The 22,254-nt window shown below is 39.6% G+C and overlaps 1 protein-coding gene across 1 annotated transcript in view; it reads left to right on the forward strand.

Annotated features, from left to right (window-relative positions):
* Positions 1 to 22,254, forward strand: part of LOC127350657 (spermatogenesis-associated protein 16-like) — a 77,626-nt gene that overhangs the window by 46,159 nt on the left and 9,213 nt on the right. The window contains exons 5-6 of the mRNA XM_051377475.1: positions 1,919 to 2,086; positions 8,307 to 8,390. Coding sequence (XP_051233435.1) covers positions 1,919 to 2,086; positions 8,307 to 8,390 — 252 coding nt within the window. The remainder of the gene's footprint in view (positions 1 to 1,918; positions 2,087 to 8,306; positions 8,391 to 22,254) is intronic.

The raw sequence follows: 22,254 nt of genomic DNA on the forward strand, positions 1-22,254 counted from the left end.
AGTCACAGCGCTGTCTAAGCTGCAACCACGCTGGTTGAGGGGGTTGCTCAGGTTACTCAGATCAAGTGACAGGTGTCTGTTTTAGATTTAGATTTAGATTGTTTATTGTTTGTATTGTGTTAATACACGTTGGCAATGATGTGTTGTGTGCAGGCATGCTAAAACTTAAATGAAATAGTATTATAATAGTTGTACTGTCCCTGCAGCACGTACTCTTGTGCAAAGCTAGACAGCCAGTTAACACTCAGAAGTCCTCCAATAAACACACAAGGCTTGACTAATTGAGCATAGCGTTAGTTCAGGCAGGGCACAAAGTCACGCTTAGCTTTCAGTTACAGCTATATCATACGATCACAGCTAGTCATAAACATACATCAGCTGATTCCTCTAAGCTTCCCATTGGATACCATACACAGTCAGCTGACAGCTCACCTGATTTCCTCAAGCATCCAATTGGCAAACATCTACATGGCGCCTTATTTAAGCTGCTTTAGCCTGCCTGCCTATCTCTGCTGCTCCTCTACAAGCCTTTGCACCCACCTCCACCCCAGCTCCTCCTTTTTATGTTGTTTCTAATTAATCAATGTCATTTTCTGATTGCCATTGATGCTACTCTGTTCTGTACCCTGGGGGGTCTCTGCTGCTGCTCTCCTTGTCTTAAACTTTTCCATGTATGCACATGGAAGGGCAGGGAGGTGTGCTCTCCCTGCCTTAAGGTTTTCCACGTAGGCACGCGGAAGGACAAGGAGGTCCCAGAACAGAGCCATACCGCCAAATGTAACATTCTGCTTGGAATATAAGATATTTTGACAAAAGTGGTCCTGACTGAATTCTTGTATTTTACTGAAGTCTTGTTTCCACTCTTTAATTTTGCAAAAAACTGAAAACTGAAAAATGACAAAATCATACATAATGATATCAATTCAAATGACTACTAAAGTGTAAGCAGCACTGTACGGTGTAAAAAATACAGCTCACCACAACAGCTAGGTGACAAAGAAATTTTTCTAACATGACATTCCTTATTCAAAGGTGTTTTCAAATTATTCACACATAGTGATTAACTTTAAAGGCAGCACAATGTGTGTCTGGATGTTAGATGCTGAGTTGCTTTCACAGGTAAAGCCGACAGCCGAATATCCCTATTCTAAACATGTGACCACGACGATAACATGGCGTTCAGTGTATTCTTGAGAGACATTAATGCTTCAAGAAGTAACAATCATGTAGGTGAAACTGTATTAGTGATACTCTGATGTCCAGTTACCCTGAAGCAAAGAGAGTTGCTGCTGTGGAAACGATACAACGTCTTGTGTAGTCCCAGTGGTATACACTTTAAAAGATGTTGATGTTCAGATCAGCTTCATTTGCAGGAAGTTTAAAGTTTCAGCTTGTATTATTAGTCTTTGGTGTAAACTCACCCTAAACAAACCGTACCTCAAGAGCACCTCAACGCCCCCCTGTCCTCGACGTTCTCTGAATGCCCTCCCTTGTTGAAGGTCAACCAGTGCCAAGATCATAAACACTGATGCGGTGGTCAGACGGTGGAACGCCTTCTCAGTGTTGGAATTGTGTGGTGGTTGCATCTGATCATATCTGCAACATTCTGGAACCTACAATCCAACATTCACACCCTCTTTACACCATGATTGGCCAGCTGTGTGGAGGTGGGAAAGGAGCTCAAGCTGTCTTTTTTCTTTCTTTACTAAAGTCATTTTCATTAGTAAAATCAATTGCAACACTATGAATGCATTACAACAGAGGCTGTCACTATCCCAATATTTAAACCATTGTCATGTCTCCCGCCTCTCCGACAGCCAGCTTTTCCCTTTCCCTTTTAGTGTGGCCTTTTGGAACAACCATGAACACTTTTGCATTCTGACCCATATATGTGCTGTACATTGTGTTTCTCCCACAGTCAGGTGTGTATGTGGGCTCAGGTCTGATTGAGGGGCTTCAATATGGCAGCCTGCTGGTTAAATTGGGCCACCACAGAGAGCACAACATCATACTGCACCGCAGCCAGGCTCAGCTCGCCACCGCTCCCTACCTGCCTCAGATCAGCATGCAGCAGGAAAACACACTGGTAAGCAGCTGTACAGTCTGTGGGTAGGTGGGCAATAACTGAAATGGTTATGTGGTTGCCTGTGAGCATGCGTGTGTGTGTTCTGTGTATGTGTATCCTTATGAGATCCAGTGTGAAATAGTATGTTAACTGCAACTGTTACGGTGATAAACCGAAGTTTTACTAATTCTAGACTCAATTCTTGTGTTTGTTTGCTTGTCAATAATTCCTTAACAAGCTACAAAAGAGTCAAAGGAAAAAGATGATGCATGATGACATTCGTTCTGGGTTTATTGTGCCTACACATATTAATTCAGGTTTAGTTTTCCTGTTGAATACCATGGAAACGGATGCAGAGTATTACTTAATTAATTAATTAATTGATTAATTAATTAAATATAGTTAATGCAGTGCCACAAGTCACCGACATATTAAGCATAATGGATAGTAAAAAAGACTACTTCTCTGTAATACCTAATTTTAAATTTGGACATATCTCACAGTATTTTACCTGTATTTGCCTTGAGTTTGTCAGAAGATATCTTGAAATATGAAATTGATGCTTCAATGACTTTGGGTTAACAGCTGGTATTTACGAGCCATGACCAAACCTGTTTCTATTTTTTACTTGCAAAAACAGAAAAACGTGTAAATGAGATCAAATAAACTAAAGATATATAATGGACAGAGCTTCTGGTTCTGAATTCCATGTAATGGCCAGCACGGGGCAGCTCCATTGGCTGCAATACAAAACAGATACCACGTAGTCTTATAGAGAAATGTGTTAAAGTGGAAATGGGGGAAATCGTGTGGTTGTCACATTGCCAGAGTATGTGCTTCCTGAGATTTCTATAAAGGGGTGAGGGGAGGGGCCAGGCTGAATTTCTCTTTAAATCAAGGTCAATCTTTGGTTAAGGGTGAGTGAGTTTAGACTCTGCGTGCATGTGTGTGTTTGTATGTGCCAGGATGGCCTCCAGTGTAGCATCATCAAGGAACACTTTTAGCAGCATAGTAGCAACAGAGAGAGAGAGAGAGAGAGAGAGAGAGAGAGAGAGGTTGGCTTGTTATAATAAAGTCTTAAATTATGCAGAACAGTAAGCAGAGCCTGGACTTCAATATGTGTGACCTGGGAGAAAGAGAGAGAGAAATCAGAAGGCAGAGGCTAGAGCTCTTTCTGTCCTATGTTTGTGCACATTTGTCTGTGTGAGAAAAAGCGAGTAATGAGTGGGAGTATGTACAGGTGTGTGCGTGTGTGGAGATGAGACAGAATAAGTCTAAAGTATGGAATAGTAGGAACTGTGTGTGTGAGAGGGAAGACTTGAGAAACAATTGTGCAAGTGTGTGTGACAAGCAGGAGTGTGTGTGTGTGAGAGAGAGAGATTGTGTTGTGAGTGGAGCAGTGTAAGTGTAGTATACTGGTTAGCTGGGGTATACTAGTGAACTGATTAATAAGTCTACAGTTCACCACATTCAAGACAAACATAAATCTTCATGAACCAAAAGACCCACTAAATATCATAGTATGTATCATGATCAGAAATAGTAAAAACACAGCCAGTGATTTTCTGTCATACAGTACTACTACTTGTTATTTTTTCTGTCGATTCCACTGAATGGAGAATATCAATATGAGAAATTATAAAAATGACAATAAACAGTCTTAAGAGACCTTTTATCAACAGAAAACAGAAGTTTAATCAATGTATAAATGAGTTAGTTCAACTCAAACTGAAAAAACAGATTGCCGTAAACCGTTTAAGTATGAAAGTTATTTAATTTGAGCATAGAAGTAAAAAGTATTAAGGTACTTTATGTAAATTAAGACAATTGTACAGCAATAAAGTAACTTAAATGCATCTTCCTTATACAAATGTTGCCACTGAAGTTAAATTTACTGTTTTCTTCCACTAAAGCAAATTGTCACAGCTGACGTACGATAAAAACAATTACTCATCAAAATGGTAGCCAATTAATTTTCTGTGTTTTTGTGTGACTAACATCAAATCTTTACACTTTGGGGGATCATTTAGAATCATTTGAATGCATACTTGGGTGTATCATGATTAATAAACTGAAGAAAAAACAATCCTAAGCTAAACAGCATTACATTTTTGTCAGTCAATTGAACAAACTGAAATTATATCACCAATACTTAAAATACTACACACATTTAAGTGCACTCAAAACAACTGAGCTGCTTCAACTATTCATTATTGAGTTGGGTTTAATTCATGGGAATGGGTGTTTTCATTAAGATGTGTCGTCAGGTTTTAGTGTGGTTAACTCAATCAGTAAGATGATGAGTTAAAACTAGTGAGACTATACTATTTGTATTTATCTGTTCAACCAACTAAATATTCATAGTATTAAGTATTTATAGCTGTACTCTGTATGGGCAGAGCTTAAACCAAAGTTCTGTGTTTAAGCTTAACATTGATATGAGTTGATCAGGAGTTGCTATATTTATTAGACATTGCTCAATTACAAAAATGGTACTCTACAAACCAACGAGAAGATGTTTTTGAAAAAAATGCTGAGTATGCAGGATGACGACAGCTACACCTACATTTTGTGAAGTGATATGTTGTAATGATCGAAGTGTGCAGAAATCTTTACTTTCAGTTTAAAAAAAACCTCAAAAGTTTTAAATGTGTATACGTAATATAACATCTTTAAAAACACAAACACGGTCGGCCATTCTTGCTGAAAAATACTGCAGTCCACTTTAGAAGATGGGGTGAAGTCAGGTGAGAGTAATCATAGATCTAGACATCCTAGAAAAGTTATGTCCATTGGAATGGATGGGGGATCTGAATGGTTTACAAAAAGATAATATCCAATTAAGTCCAATTAAAGTTTACCATTAAAACACCAAATCCTAACCCAATATACACACGCAACCCCTTGTCCTCTTTAAAGGTAAAAAACACCTTTTCCTCTTTCTTTCCTTTGCTCCACTGCCCAGTTTCCTTTTCTTCATTTATTTTCAACCACCGTCCTCCACTTTTGCTTCCCATACGTCTCTCCTTAGATCCACCCCCACCCACCCTCAGCCCTAGGAACCATTTCCCACCCCGCCCTTTTCTCTCTGACTCTGAAGATAGCGCATGAAGTTAATTTTCATGTAAGTGGACTTTTTGCCGCTTCAAGTGCTGCTTCCAGGCCTCAAGCGCATCCTGGCCAGCCTTATTTATCCTAGCAGGTAGCTCCATGGCTAGGATGTCAATTAATGACACACTCCACTGGTGCAAGGAGAGAAAATGTGCAGAGGTTTCCATCTAATAGCAGACATCTTGTTTCCCGCTGGCCAAAGTTTTCCCAGAGTCACGTTGGGGCTCTTGGAGGAGTTATCAGTTAACAGCATTAACTGTGGAGGGCACAGTGATGGCAAACCTCATCACTTAGAAGTTAATTTACAGTTCTGTTTCCAAAAATGCATGACTGAGGCATTCCCCACGTTATCTTCAACTAAAGTAATGTGCCCCTGTTTGCTTTGAGTTATCATGCACGTATGGGAGTGAGTTGATCACACATAAAGCTTATGTGCAATTTTTACATATTAACAGAGTTTGGCAATCTTGCCTTGTTATATTTCACAGAATAGGGAGATGCAAAGAATGGGAGGTGTCAATTGGAAGGTGTGGTTAATGAATGATTGTAGTGGTAAAACCTGAACCATCACCTTTTCTTTGCTAAATTTATCTAAGAAGCAAATAAGTGATTTTTTAAAACTAGGATCCGTGTCCCTAATCTAGGGAGAGGTGTTTAGTTAGTTGCAATCTGCAATTTCGCCACTAAATCTTCCACACTGGTCCTTTGAGGGAGCCTCATAACAAATTATTGTGTGTTATGTTTTTATTTAGAAAATGAATATCCTAGCCTATGTATCATTATCACATTTTTTCAACTCAAACTCAAAACTATTTATTTGTGCCTCAAATCTTCCAAAATCGGTTGTAATAGCAACAGTGGCTGAAGCTCATGGGTATTGTTGTATTTAGAGCCACCCGTCATTGCAAACTGATGTGGGGAAAAAAACTATATTTCTTAGAAATAAAGTTGAGATTGTTAAAACTAATGGCCAGAACATAAACCTATTGTATTTTTAAACGATTCAGAACACTATGTTTTTTATGTTGACAAATACTGAGGATACCATTAGAAAGAAAGCTTTAGCTGAGGGGGAAAATACATGTACAGGGGCCTATGCAATGCCAAGATAAGCTTACACTGTATGGTGTTGCATTTGGAATCACTCCAAAGATAAAATGCTGGCAACATCAAACTAAAGAGCACATAACATTTGCCCCTTCAGTATAAACGTGGACTAAAACTTCATGCAATGTAAAATATCTAGATAAAATGAAAAAACAAAGTACACAAAAGGCATCGACTGATAACAGCACTTGAAATGATACATTATGTGAGGCCACGTTTTAAGTAAATGTAAGGGCTTGTATAGATTATCTGAAGCTGGTTGTGGTTAAATAAAGGTGCATCGATCCAAATAAATATGTTCTGAAAGGTAATTCTTCAGCTGTCTAGACACAGTCTCAGAAAAGCAGTCTGAATCAGGACTTTGTCTTCCATTTAAGTATTTATTTCTTTTTTTGCTGTATGGCAGCACTGACTTATTGTTAGTTAGTTCAATTAGTCCAATACAGCATTCATGTGCAGCCGGTCAAAATGTGATAGAGCTATGTCACATTGCTCTCCTCCGTCTGGAGTTTCAATAATTCACAACCCACAGCATCTAGCTTGACTGAAAGGGCCCCAAAAAAGGCCAAATTAATTTTAAAAAAAAATTAAAATCTTATCGTTCCCACTTCAAGAAAGCAGGCATGTCTGAGAAGTTTGTGTTTGTACTATAGTGTACATGTACACAGATCAGTCAGAACATTATACATTATAAGATGTATCTCTTATCATGTAGATCAAGGTTCCCACAAAGATGAAAACATGATGAAAATCTACCAAAATTAGGACAGTTTGATTGTAAGAGTCTATTTTAGGTATTTGGTTTCCTGTCTGGTTTAAAATGAAGTTTGGATAAAGCTTAGATTTGCATGGGAACTTGACAAATCTGCCAAACCCATGACATTTAATTTGCTCCTCTCTATTCAAACTGAATTCCACCTGTCCTGGATCTAGTTGAGTCAATCACAATCGTTTATTTAATATGGGGAGGGTTTTATATAATGGTTGACAGTCACTGGCCCAGATTAAAAAAGTCACACATCACACCTTTCACTGCTCTGATTGGTTGTAGTTTCAGTCATCCAGACTGTAAGTCCATCCAGGGCAATTTCAAGTGAAAAATAGGGTAATTGCATTCGATAGAAACACACTTCTTTTTGCAGCCACTCCATTTTTGCTGCTGGCCATTACAAAGAGTAATTCATTTGTTTTTAACCTGATTTATTCATTTAGCAAACTTTACTATCGGGAATAAAATTGTTGAAGGAGAATTACTGAATCCTTTACATATTTATGTTTATTCATTAAGTCTAGAAATATATTTTAAAAAACGCTATGACCTCAGTGTCCTCAATGGCCCTGAAGTGAAAGCATATATTCTTCTTATGGAAGCTAGCTGTATCCCTCTGCCTCCAGTTTGGTAAGCTGAGCCAAACTCTCCACTGAGTATTCCTTTAACTGCTGAGGTTAAGCACAAAACATCACATTTCCACCCTGCTCCAGTATCTTTGAGCAAGACACTGAACCCCTACTAGCGCTATAATGCAACTACTCTACAGCTGATATTGACCTTTGACCTCCCAGTGGAGGCCGCCAACAGAAAATACTTTTATCAGTACATGCAGAAATGAAGTATCAGCAGCAGTGCATGCATGTATGTCTGCCTCTCAGTGAGTCAGCTCTGTTAAATCCTGTCTGAATGGCAGTGCGTTCTGCTTGGCGACAGCCTGGCACGCATTGTACAGAGCTCACCAGGCTATGAAAATTAACACCCAGCAAATGGATTTTTAATTAGCTGTAAAAGTGTGTGTGACTGTGTGTGTGTGTGTAATTTAGGGGAGTTATGGACGGGGAAATCGTGGGAGTACAGAAATTGTATATTTGTCTGTGTGCTCATGTGAGATAGTGTATTTACAGGGAAAAAAGTGTCGTTGCTCAACTGTTTATAATCTTTGTGTGTGTGTGTGTGTGTGTGTGTGTGTGTGTGTGTGTGTGTGTGTGTGTGTGTGTGTGTGTGTGTGTGTGTGTGTGCAACCCTCCACAGCTGCAGGCTCTACTGACAGACATCATGGATGAACTGGGAGGACGGAGGAGTAGCACTGAACGTGTCTGGAATGAAATGCACAAGGTAAAGAGAAATTGTATGTGTGTGTGTATGTGTGTGTGTGTGTGTGTGTGAGTGAGTGAGTGTGTGAGTAAGTATGTGAGTTAGAGAGAGAGAGAGACACACACACACTGGTTGATATTAGATTATTTTACTAAAACTTTTCTTACATTTAAAGGCTGCATAGGAAGGCATTATTTATCATTACAGTATTCCCACACGCCAAGTGTGATAAAGGTTAAGCATCTAAATAACTTTGTGAAGGTAAAGACTAGGTCTGGAGCCGGTTGGACCTGCTCTTCCTAAATTCAGACTTAACCTACTAAAACAGGCAAGATAGAAACTAGTTCTTAAACATACTACAAGGAGTTTTTAACTGGTTGTGAAACAGCCTCAGTTTAATACTGATGCCTCCATATGACCTACATAAACAAACAAAAACCATCAGCAAGAATATTGACTATTTCTATATAGTTTTTCTTAATGCCTGCAACTGGGTTGGATTTGTCCAGATTCCCACTGAAATCAATTAAATGAGGCATCAGACACACTACAGCTTGTGTCCACAAGGCTGTCAGAATAAAGCTCCTAGTAGGCTCTCTGACATAGAAATTATTTTATTACAAAACACACACAAATTGGTTGCCAACCCTCAAGGATTGGCTGGAGAGTCCAAGATGAGTTTTTTCTATCTCTGACAACCTGTTAACCTGTGTGCCAAAAGTTTGAGAGGCAGCCAGCTCGCTAAATATGAGCTGCAGGTAAGATGTCAACCATTCGAGGAAGGCGCTGAGGAGGCACCGTCCAAAAAGTATTTCTGGGCATTAAATTAAAAGTTATGTGAAGATGAGGAGTGAATCACTTTACAGCAGAATGTTTCTTGTGTCACTCTGCTATAGCCAGAAGCACAGGGATTTGGACAAGCAACTAAGACAAACACCCAAGATCACCCATATTTCACTGAGAAGGTTTAGTCTCACGAGTGCCTTGTATTTGCCGCCGTGGTAGGAAAACTGTACCGGTGAGTACATCCACAGCTATGTTAGCACAGAGAGTGCCAACAAGATAGCCAGGCTCCTTCCAGATTCTAAACTTGACCAAAGGCAACGTGAATACATTTTAATATCATCTCATCTCAACATATAGATTTTCAACAGCAGTGGCATTTTAAAAATGTAGACAATGACAACACATGATCCTGTTTTGATGTAAGAGACCCCTTAGCGGCAGAAATTTGTATTGGGATGTCATCTTTATTCACCATAACATAAAAATTGCCACGGAAATGGCAACAAGTGTGGATGAGTAAGAAATAAAAGCAATAAATGAGTTTGTTTCTTTGCTTTCTTGCACCACAGCCTCTGCGTGGCATTAATGGAACATCATTAGAAAGCCCAAAAAAAGAATCCAGTGAGACAAAATGGCATTTCATTCTGATTGTTAGGTGAATCATGAGATGTAGAATGTGAATTTAAATGCCAGGACTACATTTAAATGATATGGTTTGGTTGAATGTGATTCTAGCATGTGTCTTTAACATACTCTCATCTGATGCTTCTATGGGATAAATAATACCTCTCCCAGATAAATTGTACAGGAAATAAAATATTTTTTCTGTTCTAAGTATAAGGCAGAGTGGTCAATGGGTTGCTCTCTAATAGCTGTTATTTGTTTCCTGCTAGAACCCAATCTGACAAATGCAATGGTAGAACTGTTGGTAGCCAGAGATCCAACGGTTTATTTTTCCGCCTGTTTGTTTTGCAGTAGATAGAAAATGGGAGGTCAAAAAATTCAGTTGCAACAGGTCAGGCTCTTCCAGGACTTGTGAATCACACAACATAAACTAAAGGGGTGGAAGGAAATAAATTCAGCTACTTCTTGAGATGCTGAACTCGGTACACACTGATGTAGATTTGACAGCCCTGTCCTTTGTTTAGTTTGTTTTGCTTTGGTAGAGCTGTCAGGAATGTGAATATAATACTCTTTCCTGTATTTTCTGACTCTGGTTTCCCTCATCATGTGGTGTAGAATGTGTTGACTTGAGTCCTTTCATTCTTGCAAAATTCTATAAAATATTTAAAATGACAAACATTACAATAAAAAACAACAAGAGAATTGTGCAGTTACATTATGTGAGTAATGGCTAGTTCTGTTTGACCTGTCTTTCCCGTGGCAGTGAGTGAGCCTCCTCCAGGCTGAAAAGGATGGGATCCTGAATATGAACTCACTGAGGGGAGGGGAGCAGGTCCTCTGAGCTGCGCAAAAAGCTAATTCCTTTTGTAAAGCCACATTTTGAACAGACTTTAAGTAAATCCATTTTAGGCAAGGCAAGTATAACACCTTTTTACAACAAGGCAAATCAAAGTTTATAAGTAACTTTGAAATTTTGGATGACAATCCGAAAAGTAACTATTAGCTATATTAGTGAATTTAATGTAATTTAGTGTAATAAAAGACCACCTTTGTCAAGTCCAAGATCAGGACTAGTCAAGACAGAGTCAAGTCCAAAGAGACAAAAAGGTCTTTGCACATCAAGTCCATATTTTTTGTAAAAAAACAAACAAAATAAATGATAACCCAGAAAATCAAACCTGTTCTGTTCTTGTGCATAAACATGAAAAAATCTGATACTGAATAGACAAGTTCACCCAACTCTATTCTGAGTCTCTCTATTATACAGCTTACATGATAGATCTGTTAAATTATAAATATAAAACTGCATTCTTCAGTGTAACCTTAGTAGAATTAACCAGAAAATTGGATAAAACACACTGCAAGTGCAACAAGCAATACATCAATTAAATAGCCTGATATTTCTTATAGAATTAACAGCAGAATAAAACATCACCCAGACAACAAAAACTGCACAGTGGCTGCAGCCACAAACAGAGCTTCGGATGTGTAGTGCACACACACACACATCCACACATACATCACTACGCTGCCTAGCAACGTCTCTCCTCTCGAGAGAGTTAGAAGCATCACAGTAAGTTTGTTGTGGTACTCACCTGTCTGAGCAGCATTCTGTGAGTCTGCAGAAAGAAAAAATGGAAAGACCCATTCAATTTATCATCAAAAAAAAAAGTAACATGTAGTCACATTTTAAGAGCTGGAACCAGAGAATGTCTGGCATTTTTACTGAAATGAAAAATGACTGAAACAATTAATTGATCAAATAATTTTCTGCTAAATGACTCATTGACTAATGAACTACTTGTTTCAGCTCCAACTCTGACATTCACTTAATAGCAGGACTAGACCTCAACCAGCAACGTGCACTACTTGAACCACCTATCAACAAATTGTCAGCACAAGTGTGTTCATGTAAAGGGTGGGTTGAAAACCTGGGTCTGGGTCTTGGTCTTGGTCTGATGTTAATATACAGTTTGGTCACTGTCATCAGTTTCACAAATGAAGTAAACTGGTGTTTTCTGAAACACTTCAAACCATGTGAGTCTATTTATTTCTTGATCCATATCAAAATCATAGAACTGATTCAACAACGATGGAACCACTAAACATGGACTGTCGGGGTGGAGTGATACTTTGATCATTTTAAAGATAGTTTATCTTACTTGAGTTTGATAAATGAGTGTGGTAAAATGGCAGCAGTAAGACAATAGAGGGAAATGTCAACAGTTTAACAATGTGTCAAATGAAACAATACAGAAGCAAAGAACAAGAGGAAGACTAATTAGTTGTCAGAAAGCAGTTCTGGCATTTCCTCTTCTAACCATTTAACAACCCCCATAGTGTAACCAGGCAGAATTGTACTGCGTTTTAACTGTTGAACTGAAATATTGAGAACATGTTTAGTATCGACTACTACTCTCATCAAAGAGCGCTCTGAACTGAACTGGACAGTTGATGAATTCAGAGCACCATCCAGATAGTTGTTCATTTATTCAGAGCATCACCTTCATCATCCTGGGACACCCAGGTGCAGTGAAGTGTCCTGGTGTTGGAAACAGCAGTGAGCAGTATCAACACCAGATGCCCTGCAGGCTTCAAGGCTAAAACACACCGGTGCTTGTGGTAACAACAGATCTGCACTGATGACTAATACTCTATTACTGCCCAATGCTGGTATAAATTTACAACAGCAGGTGGCATAGTCTTCTCAGTGTTTAGTGTATCCTGAACCTTTTCAACTTCCTTTCATACTATAATTGATCATACTATATAAAATGTCTAATATAAGACATTAGCTTAAAATCATGGGTGGACACTAAACTTACCTGAGTCAAGAGCTGATCTCATAAGGTATGACTTGCCAGGTTATGTCTTTTTTGCCATTAGAATTTAGAATTTCAGGCACAGCGATACTGGAAATGGGACAGTGGCGTGGAGTGACGTGAGGTGACGTGTCCATGCTCTTGGTGTGGGGGTTATACATAAAAAATAATAAGGGCGGCGCATGTCGTTCGGCGCTGGTGTGTTTTAAATCTTTACTGCTGCTCAACGGACTTTGATCCAGTAAGCCAAACTGTACATTAATTACACAAAAGACTTATTCTGCATGTTGAAAAATAGGCAGACAAGACAGTTCCAAAATTACTGACAGTGGCTGTAGTAGCTAGGCTGCGTCCAGGCTCAGACCAAACTGTCAAACTAGTTCACCGGGTGCACAACTATTACAATATTGTTTACTGGCACCCTTGGATAGAGCAGCGACTGCCTAGAAAAGTGCTACTCGGCCCAACTGACCCCCCTCCATGACAATCCTGATGCAAACACTGAATGAGGATGTAGTGTATATACTTATTGGCTCACGCGGTCCTGAACTCATCCCCCACAAGCCATCTCCACACCTGGCTGAGGGCCTGAAAGTGAGGGACGAATGAGGTGAGAGGTAAAGATGTGAGGGACATTTTTGATTTAGTACAGTTAAGTGATTTAGGAAGAGAGCAGAGAGAGAGAGACGGGTAGAAAAATGGAGGTGGAGTGGAGCTGATGGCTTCTGAGGCAGTGTAGCATAGTGGAGAGGAAGAGTGGGAGTGTGCAGGTTGAGAGAAGAGAAGAAAGAAAGGCAGAGTACTTACAGCTCCATGCTCTCCTGCAACTCAGATGATGAATGGGATAGGTGTGTGTGTTTTTGTACGTGTGCATTATTGCGTGTGTGTGTGTGTGTGTGTGTGTGTGTGTGTGTGTGTGTGTTAGGAGGACAGGGAATCTGCAGGCAAGTCTCTCTGCCACTCAGTGAAGCGAGACCGCTGCTGTTACTGATGGCCTGTATTAATCACACCATCAGCCACTGCCTGACACACACACACACACACACACACACACACACACACACACACACACACACACACACACACACACACACACACACACACACACACACACACACACACAGAGAGAGAGAGGCATGGCTGCACCCAAACTGTGTTGTCCTCTTGCCTGTCTGTGTGTAACCAGTGTTTATGTTGTAAGGAATCATCTTAATGACTTAATTAGCCTGCCATTTGCTGCCAACGCTGCGTAATTGCCTTCTCACTTTCTCCACAATTTTAACGTCAAAAAGACAGACAGCAGATTTAGATTTGACCAGAAAGTCACATGTCTGTAAAAAGAACAAAAACAAGGGCACTGACCTTAATTCTCATCTGATCCTATTATTAAGAAAAGTGAGAGAGATCCAAAGCACCCTGAAAGTCACAAAAGAGAAAAATAAAGGCTTACCATCTTCAGGTGCACTCCAACAGAGCAGAGACATCACACACTGCCTTCACTACAGCTTGGACAAAGTTTTTATCTTAATTTTTTTAAACATTTAAATTACACCTTACAAATATTTCTGGATGGACTAGACCAATGGTTCCCAACCAGGGGGTTGGGTGGCCCACTAGGGGTCGCCAAAGCTTCATGGGGGGTCATGAGGTCTTCTTGATTTGAGCTATATGCAAATATACACAGTAGGCCTATATCGCAGCGTTTGGTCCACTTCTGTGAAGAAAAGTAGATTTAAAGTAAACTAAACTATTAAATCAATTGTCTAACAGAACAATGGCCAAGCATCAGGGACAAGAAAACACTGAATCCGTCAGAAAATAATCCTATTCAGCCTGTATGATGTATGATTGATAAAATGATTGGAAAAAATACATAATTTTGGGGGAATTGTATAAAAAGTTCCCTAAAGAGGAAATAATCTGCTCAAAATTTATCCAAATCCCTGGTTTTACACAAACGTCTTGCAGTTACTGAGTTCACTGTTTGGGTTCAATGTTCAGTTTTGAATATAATATGAAATATCCAGCGAATATATGTCAGTCATGGGTTGTCCGTTTACTAAATGAAGAAAATGACGGAAATGGGTTCCTTAAGGAAAAAGGTTGGGAACCACTGTACTAGACAACTAAACACACAGACGATTGCATATATACAGTATGTGATGCAATTATAGTGCAATAATGCAACAACGTAATAACAGAGACATTCCGGGCGGCAGTGGCTCAGAGGCAGAGCGGGTCGTTCCTTAATCGGAAGGTTGTGGATTTGATCCCCGGCTCCTGGTGCCATGTGTCGAAGTATCCTTGAGCAAGATACTGAACCCCAAATTACTCCCGATGCCGTGCATCAGTGTGTGAATGTGAATGAATGTTAGTTTCTGTTCGATGGACTTTGCCATCACTGAGTGAATGTGTGTGAAAGGGTGAATGTGGCACGTAGTGTAAAAGCACTTTGAGTGGTCGGAAGACTAGAAAGGTGCTATACAAGTACAGGTCCATTTACCATTCCCCCAGGCATGGCTGTGACGCGTTCCAGTGTCCCCTCAAGGCAATGCTCAAAATCCCAAGCGATGTGGCGGGTCTATTTTACAAAGCAGATGACATTGGCAGGAAGTCAAACACAGAAATGACACAAATAATCTGGTCAATTTTCAAAATAAAATACAGTGTGCAGACTCCAGATCAGATTTCAGGCTGTATCAACACTGTGGCAGCAGAAGTCAGTCAGTCAGAGGCAGGTTGGAGGAGATCTGAGGTGAAGAAACTTTTTAAGGACAAAACACCAAAGATAACAAGATAGTTTACGGCAGGCCACTCCTCTGAAGACACCCTGCTTCTGAAACACTCTTGGTAGGATTTGACAATGGCAAACCGTGCCGTAGGAACTGTTTTCTTCCTACCGAACTACACCCACCAACTGTAGCTGAATGTTCGCAATCTCAGTGGTGCTGGGTGAGCTAGCTAATGTTACGGCTCAGCCAAGAGGACAGGGTTAATGTTTACATCCTGCACCGTGATATGCCCAAGTCTCTCGTCCCTGAGTGCTTCCTTCTATGTTGTGATAGATAGATAGAAAATAGTTCCTACTTGAAACTGCTCACAACAAGGTCTGTGGATTATCTTGGGTAACCAGGTCATGATTTCTGGAAAGAGTTTTTTTTTGGCTCTTTGAGCAACACGGTGTTATCTGGTACTATCATATTGGAGGGAAGGCAGACATCTCTACCTCCGATATCTCCAAAAATCAGCATTAGCAGATCTCAGTGCAGATCTTACAGGTAGAAGTCCAGATTTGAAAATGAATCATAATAACATTAACATTGTACAGTGTATTCTTTTAGTTTTTTTTAGCATTGGCTACCTGTTTCTGTCTGTGTTTTTCAGAGCTGTAAAGCTCCTCTTCCAGCACAAAGTGTGTAATTAAAAGCCATATTACTCTCCAACTGAACACACACAATGCATACTAATTAGACTGATGAACTTGATCCCTAATGGACATTAAAATGCTGCAAAATAAAGAGTAAAAGCACCACAGTGGCACATTACAGAAGCATCTAGAGAACAAATCATGTTGTGTCAAATATAATTTTATAAGTGACTAACCCTGTCATAATTGCACAAAAAAACTGAGTTATAATTTTTCATCATTGCACTAAGTACCCTTTTCCAATTCTAAAGGGCTTTTTTTCCTCTCCCTGCAACCCTGCCTCTGTCCTTATCGCTAAGTTAGGAGCCATGGTATGTGGCTAATAACAAATCAAGTTTTGTTTTTTGGCACAAATATTCAAGACTCAGCACTACACACAACAGATCCTCTAAACCAGAGGTCGTCAAGAGGGCCATTTTTGAATGTTCTAGTTAATCAGTGTGTCATATCAACATTAAGATTAACAATAATGACGCCACATTAAACTTTAAATCTCTAATGGATCTGTAATTTTATTCCGTCGATATAGGCAACATGCATAGCAACATTTGTCTTCATAATCAGGACATTGTGATTATATACGAGATACAAACTTTATACAAGAAGGCTGCTTTCCTTATGAAAATATGAGGTGCTTTAATAAGACTGGGAGCGCGACTGCCAGTGGCTGCAAAAGAAGTCATTTGGCATGTGGATGAGACTCTCTTGCACATTGGTTGAGCTATCACGTGCCAGTGGTGCTACATGTGCCTAAGGTTGCTGACCCCTGCTCTAAACTAAACCACAGAAAATGCTCATATAAGTTGTACTGGAAGAGAATGATGACATATTCTGACATAGTTTCCCAGTGATGTTGCTCTTATGTTTGTGGGTTATGTACAAAGCTACAGCCAGAATGCGATTAGCCTAGATTAGCATCAGGATTGTAAGCCAAGGGAGCTAGCCTGAATTTGTCAGTTCAAAAGCACACCTACCAACAAAACTATTGCCAATACTGACAAATTGCCAATTTTGGTTGTTTAATTCATACACACAACTTTCTCTTGGCTGACAGCATCTGACTCCAGTCACTGTGCCTGGTCACTGCGCCATGACTTGGTAATGAGTGAGCTTTAGGAGGTGCTGGTAGACATACTTTGTAGTTTTGTTGAGAGCCAGGGTAGTTGCTTTCCCCCGCTTCTAGTATTTATGCTAAGCTAGACAAATCGCTTCCCGGCTCGAGCTAGATATGAGACAGATGTGGGATTGATATTTGGTATGATAGTGATTTTTTTGTTTAACTCTTGACAAGAAAACAAGTTGGCGCCATTCCAACAATCTCAAACTATTCTTTGGAAATTGTTGGTAGGAACCAAGAAATTCAAAGTGTTGACCCACCGGTTCACTCAGCCTCCTCCCTCAGACATTCTGTGGTGTTAATAACTTCAAACCCACCATAGCCCCTGTTAGGACTATTGCGTAAGTACTCAAAGCTAAGTTTTTATGCGTTATCTGAGGCTCAAACACTATATCTCAGTTTTAAAAGGGGCAAGATTCGAGGACTGAATTGTCGATTTTACAACTGTACATTCGGTCAACTTTTCCACCTCCCATAAAGAGAAGTGTATAGGTGTTTGCCTAAGCTTTTGGAAGACAGTACCCAGAAGCATCAGGTATACAATCTCAAATGCATTATGTTTTTCTTCTTTCTTTTTTTGTCACAGTCCACTACACTGCCTATGCTTTGCTAACCCTAAACTAACCCACCAAACCAGCAAAGACAAAAAATGCTATTTATCCATCTAGACTGTTTGAGTGAGTTGCTGAGTTTTGGAGATATCGGACGTATAGATGTCTGCCTTCTCTCCAATATAATGGAACACTCGGCTTGTGGTACTCAAAACGCTGAAAGAAAACTACATTTGATTGCCGGTTTGAAAATCTCAACAGCATGTCTCTTTCCAGAAATCATGACCCGGTTACTCAAGATAACCGACAGACCTCGTGGTACTTGTGTTGTAACATTAGCTAAGCTAGCGGCTCGAAGAGGCCTACTGCCGCTGTCTGTGGGGAAGTTTCAGGCTACGGCTACGTAGCAGGTCACAGTCTGCAGAGCTGGTAAAGGTTTCATATGAGCTGCCGCATATGTCACCTGCCTCCAGATCATTTATAGCACAATATGTACAACTTACAATACTTTGCACTAAAATGTTAAGATTTGGACACTAAATACCCACAGCTCATGCGAGTCATAATGTACACAGTTGCTTGAAGTCCTTCTCAGATAAATGTCAACATTGGGGTTTTTTTCTTTTACTGATGCTGTTTTTCTGCTGAGGACACTCTTGTGCAGTGGTTTATGTGGCAAGCCTTGACAGAAATCTCACATTTTCAAGCAGTGAACTTGCTTACAAATCATCAAAAATGCCCTATTTGTAAATACCCATGCTTATTTTCACATTGACAGCTCATGTTCTGAATGACTTTTATCAGCACTATCTTTGTAAATGCCCCAAAAAACATACTCAAAATTCCCAACCTCAAGTTATAATGTTTTGACACAACAGCAGTCATCTCACAGTATGCTCTCTGAGTTGACTGAGCCATTTCCTGATGTCTGCTGCCCCTCGTTAAAATTCCATTACATAAAAATAACTGCAGCCTGCTTCACCCTCTTTTTCTTTTTCCTCCTTCTCTCTCCTCTTTTGCCCTTTTTTCCATCTCACTTCTGACCAGAACAGTGAGGGTGCATCGAATGATTTCCGCACCATAAAATATCTATAAGGGAATTTGCGGACTGTGCCGCTCTGCTGCAGCAGTGATGGTGGTGCTTTTTTATTTCGTCTCTGCTGGGTCTATTTCCAGACATTGCCCCCCCCCCACACACACACACACACACACACACACACACCAACCCCAACGCTCACTTTATTCTCTTCTCCAATTCACCTTCATCTTTTCCTTCCTCCCTCTCTGTCTCTTTCTTTATTCCTCTGCTCTCTAGTTTCCCAAATTCCTTTCCCTTCCCTCTTAGTGCTTTTTTTGTCCTCCTTCCTTCACCTTTCTTTTTCTACTCTTTCTATCCTTAGTGGGTTTTTAAGCAAATTCTTAATTATTTTGTATTTATTTTTTCTGTGCTTCTTCTTGTGCTATTACTTCTACTACATATATGGAAAAACAGTGCACATATTTCACCTATATGTTATACATAAATTTGTACATCAGTCCGAAAAACCCAAGTTTGCTTGCCAAATGTAGCCTCGAAAAAAACTAATGAAATCTAATGCTACCATGTTCCTGGTTAAACATTTAATGGTACAGCTGAGGTTAATGGGAATGCCATTCAGGTATTTGGTCTAAAAATCCAAGAATGTGTTGAATACTTGTGCTCGAGTCAAGGGATTAGCAAAGTGATTACAATTCATCCTGAGGGGGACATTAATGTGTTCCATGTTCCAATCCATGAGATATTTGTTGAGATGTTTCACTCAAAACCGCAACTGACAGACATTGCCATGCTAGAGCCATGCCACTATGCTAGCAATCAGAGAAAAGTCGACTTCAAAATAAACTTGGGATTAACAGTGATTCTCAAAGTGGGGTCCGTGGCACGTGGCCAGGGGTCCTGCAAAATAATTTTAAAAATAGATAAATAATTGATAAAATTGTTGATAAAAGGTTTATTTTGCTTTGTAACCATTCTGGCCAATTTTCTCATAGTTTCAATGTGTATGGTTGAAGGCAACTCATAAAAGTTTTATCAATGGATAAACTGGGTGGCACAACCATCCAATTTACATATAGATGGGTGACAAATGAAAGAAAAACCAACATGAAGTGTGTTAGTTAGGTGTCACTGTTTTGAAGATGGTGGTTACTCCAAAACATCCCATAGGTATTAAGTTGGGTTGAGATGTGGTGACTGTGAAGGCTGTTGCATATAGTTTATGTAGTGATTCACTTATTTATTCAGGATTTTCCTTCAACATGCATGTATACTTAATGTTCATATATGTAAAACCCATATGTACAAACGAACAGCAGAAATAGTCCTACTTTAAGAATCCTAAATTGGAACAGGCATACAGGCAATTGGCAAAACAAAACGCCAGACAGGGCATAGAGCCCGGAGGACAGTTTACTATACAGATGCTAATATCATAATGATAGCAAATATAATAGGTCATCCCAATGCTAAGAGAAGTGGAGACACAACAAAAACTTTCTTTAATCATCTAGCCAAATAATTCTGTGGTTTATCAATAAAGTGCTTGAACTACACTGCAAACTGAAGTTTCTGTTAACAGTGACAAGCAGAGTGACATCTGTCTCATCTCTTATCCGTGTGCGTACATTGTCTCGTGACTTAAATCCACAGTACACGGCTTCAAACCCAACCAGGAACATTTCAGAAGCGAAGTGTTTTTGCCTTCCTGATTTTGTTGACTTTGCACTCAAATTTCTTGTTCCATAATAAACTAAACCAAAAGGTTTTCTTATTTCTGATGTGGAAATGTACGTAATTCTGCACACTTTTATTATGTAATACCTGATTTGTAATATTTAAACATAACATTTTAGAAAACTTTTAATCCAAAGAATAATAAAGGTAATTGATGGGGAAGTTTCATGGTAATATCTTTTTAGCTATTTAGCTTCTTCTTTTTTTTTTTTTTTTACTCTATTCACCTGTAGTGTCTTGTTTTAAAATGGGATTAGGATTATGTTCAGGAATCTAGGGTAGATAGACACACACTGTCAAAACGTTACTTCTGCCACTTCCTTGGCAGTGGTAATAATTGCTGGTGCTGCCTGACTGTACCCGAATATGCTTTGCCTCTCTGAAAACTCTCCTACATCTTTTGTCGGAATATGTCAGGGCTGTTTTGGCACAACATTAAAATAACGCACCCATGTTTATGATTTGTATAATTGTATTATCGATAATTTATAGATAACATAAGATGAAATATGTACTTTATTAATCCCTTTATTATTGGGGAAATTGTTTTTTCCACTTTTTTTATTTTTATACACACACACACACACACACACACACACACACACACACACACACACACACACACACACACACACACACACACACACACGCTGAAATACACACTTCATGCACTTGTGGACATGCAACAGAGAGAGAGATGGTGGAGTGATAAAAAGTTATAAAAGGCATTGATACCAAATGAGTAGCTTGTGATTATCGAAGTATTGATCCCCTAGGATTGATCTGCCCATAGCCAAGAGCCCCTTCTGGGACTCTTCTGGTCTAGTGTGGCTGTGATCAGCTCCAACGACTGGGTCGCAGTCGGAGCGTGATGCAGCCAACATGCAGTTTTCATGCTTGACTTCAGTCTTTGTGGCTGTGTAATTACTGTGGCTGCTTTGACATACAGTATGTTGTGTTCAAGTCTGTTGTCTGTTGTAGTGTAAAATGTTATACACATTTAGAAAACTTTCAATAATTATTGGATATACAGTATTCATTCAAATGAATGCAAAAACCATGTTACATAGCATTTAGTATGATGGCACCAACTCTGACTCACTGTAAGCATCCCTGCCCTCTTCCTAGTATTTTGGTTTAGTTTTGTCTGCACCTTTTTGTTAACATCAATCAACTGAAGAGAAGACTGGGGCGGACCTGACTGAGCTGGATAGCTCACAGTTTAAGCAGAAAGTCAGGTTTCCAGTAGGGCCTGCATCCTCTTCTTGCTGATTGACAACCAAAGCCATTTCTCAGATGTATGACCTGCAGCAATCTCAGAACCCATCTGAAATGGTCTGACGACAAGTTAACCTCTGGGAGCAACAAAACCAATGTTTCGGAGCTTCCGATATAGCCCGCAGATATCTGGAAAACACATAATTGACATCTGGGCCAAGAGTTCCTCTGCAGTGCCAAAGCAGCTCTATACATTAGAAGGACAAGACGGCATATGAATGCAGATACATTTTTAAGCTGAAAGCTTATACAAAGCTAGATCATCAAATAGCCGATGGGTTCCGAGATCACATTTCATTGCCAATGCGATCCACTTCTTTTGCTCTCCTTATGGACTGTTTACCTGCATGCAACCAAAGTCCGCTGCTTCAGTGGTGCAGTGCCAGTTCTGTATAAAGGAAATAGTATACACAAGGCAGCACATTAGAGTTCATGTAAATATGGGGCACCTCTAATATGGGGTCTCATAGCAAGACATACAGTATAGTGGCTGTGTAATATTTTTTA

This window comes from Dicentrarchus labrax, unplaced genomic scaffold (genome assembly GCF_905237075.1).
Source record: "Dicentrarchus labrax unplaced genomic scaffold, dlabrax2021, whole genome shotgun sequence".
In the NCBI taxonomy this organism is placed as follows: domain Eukaryota; kingdom Metazoa; phylum Chordata; class Actinopteri; family Moronidae; genus Dicentrarchus; species Dicentrarchus labrax.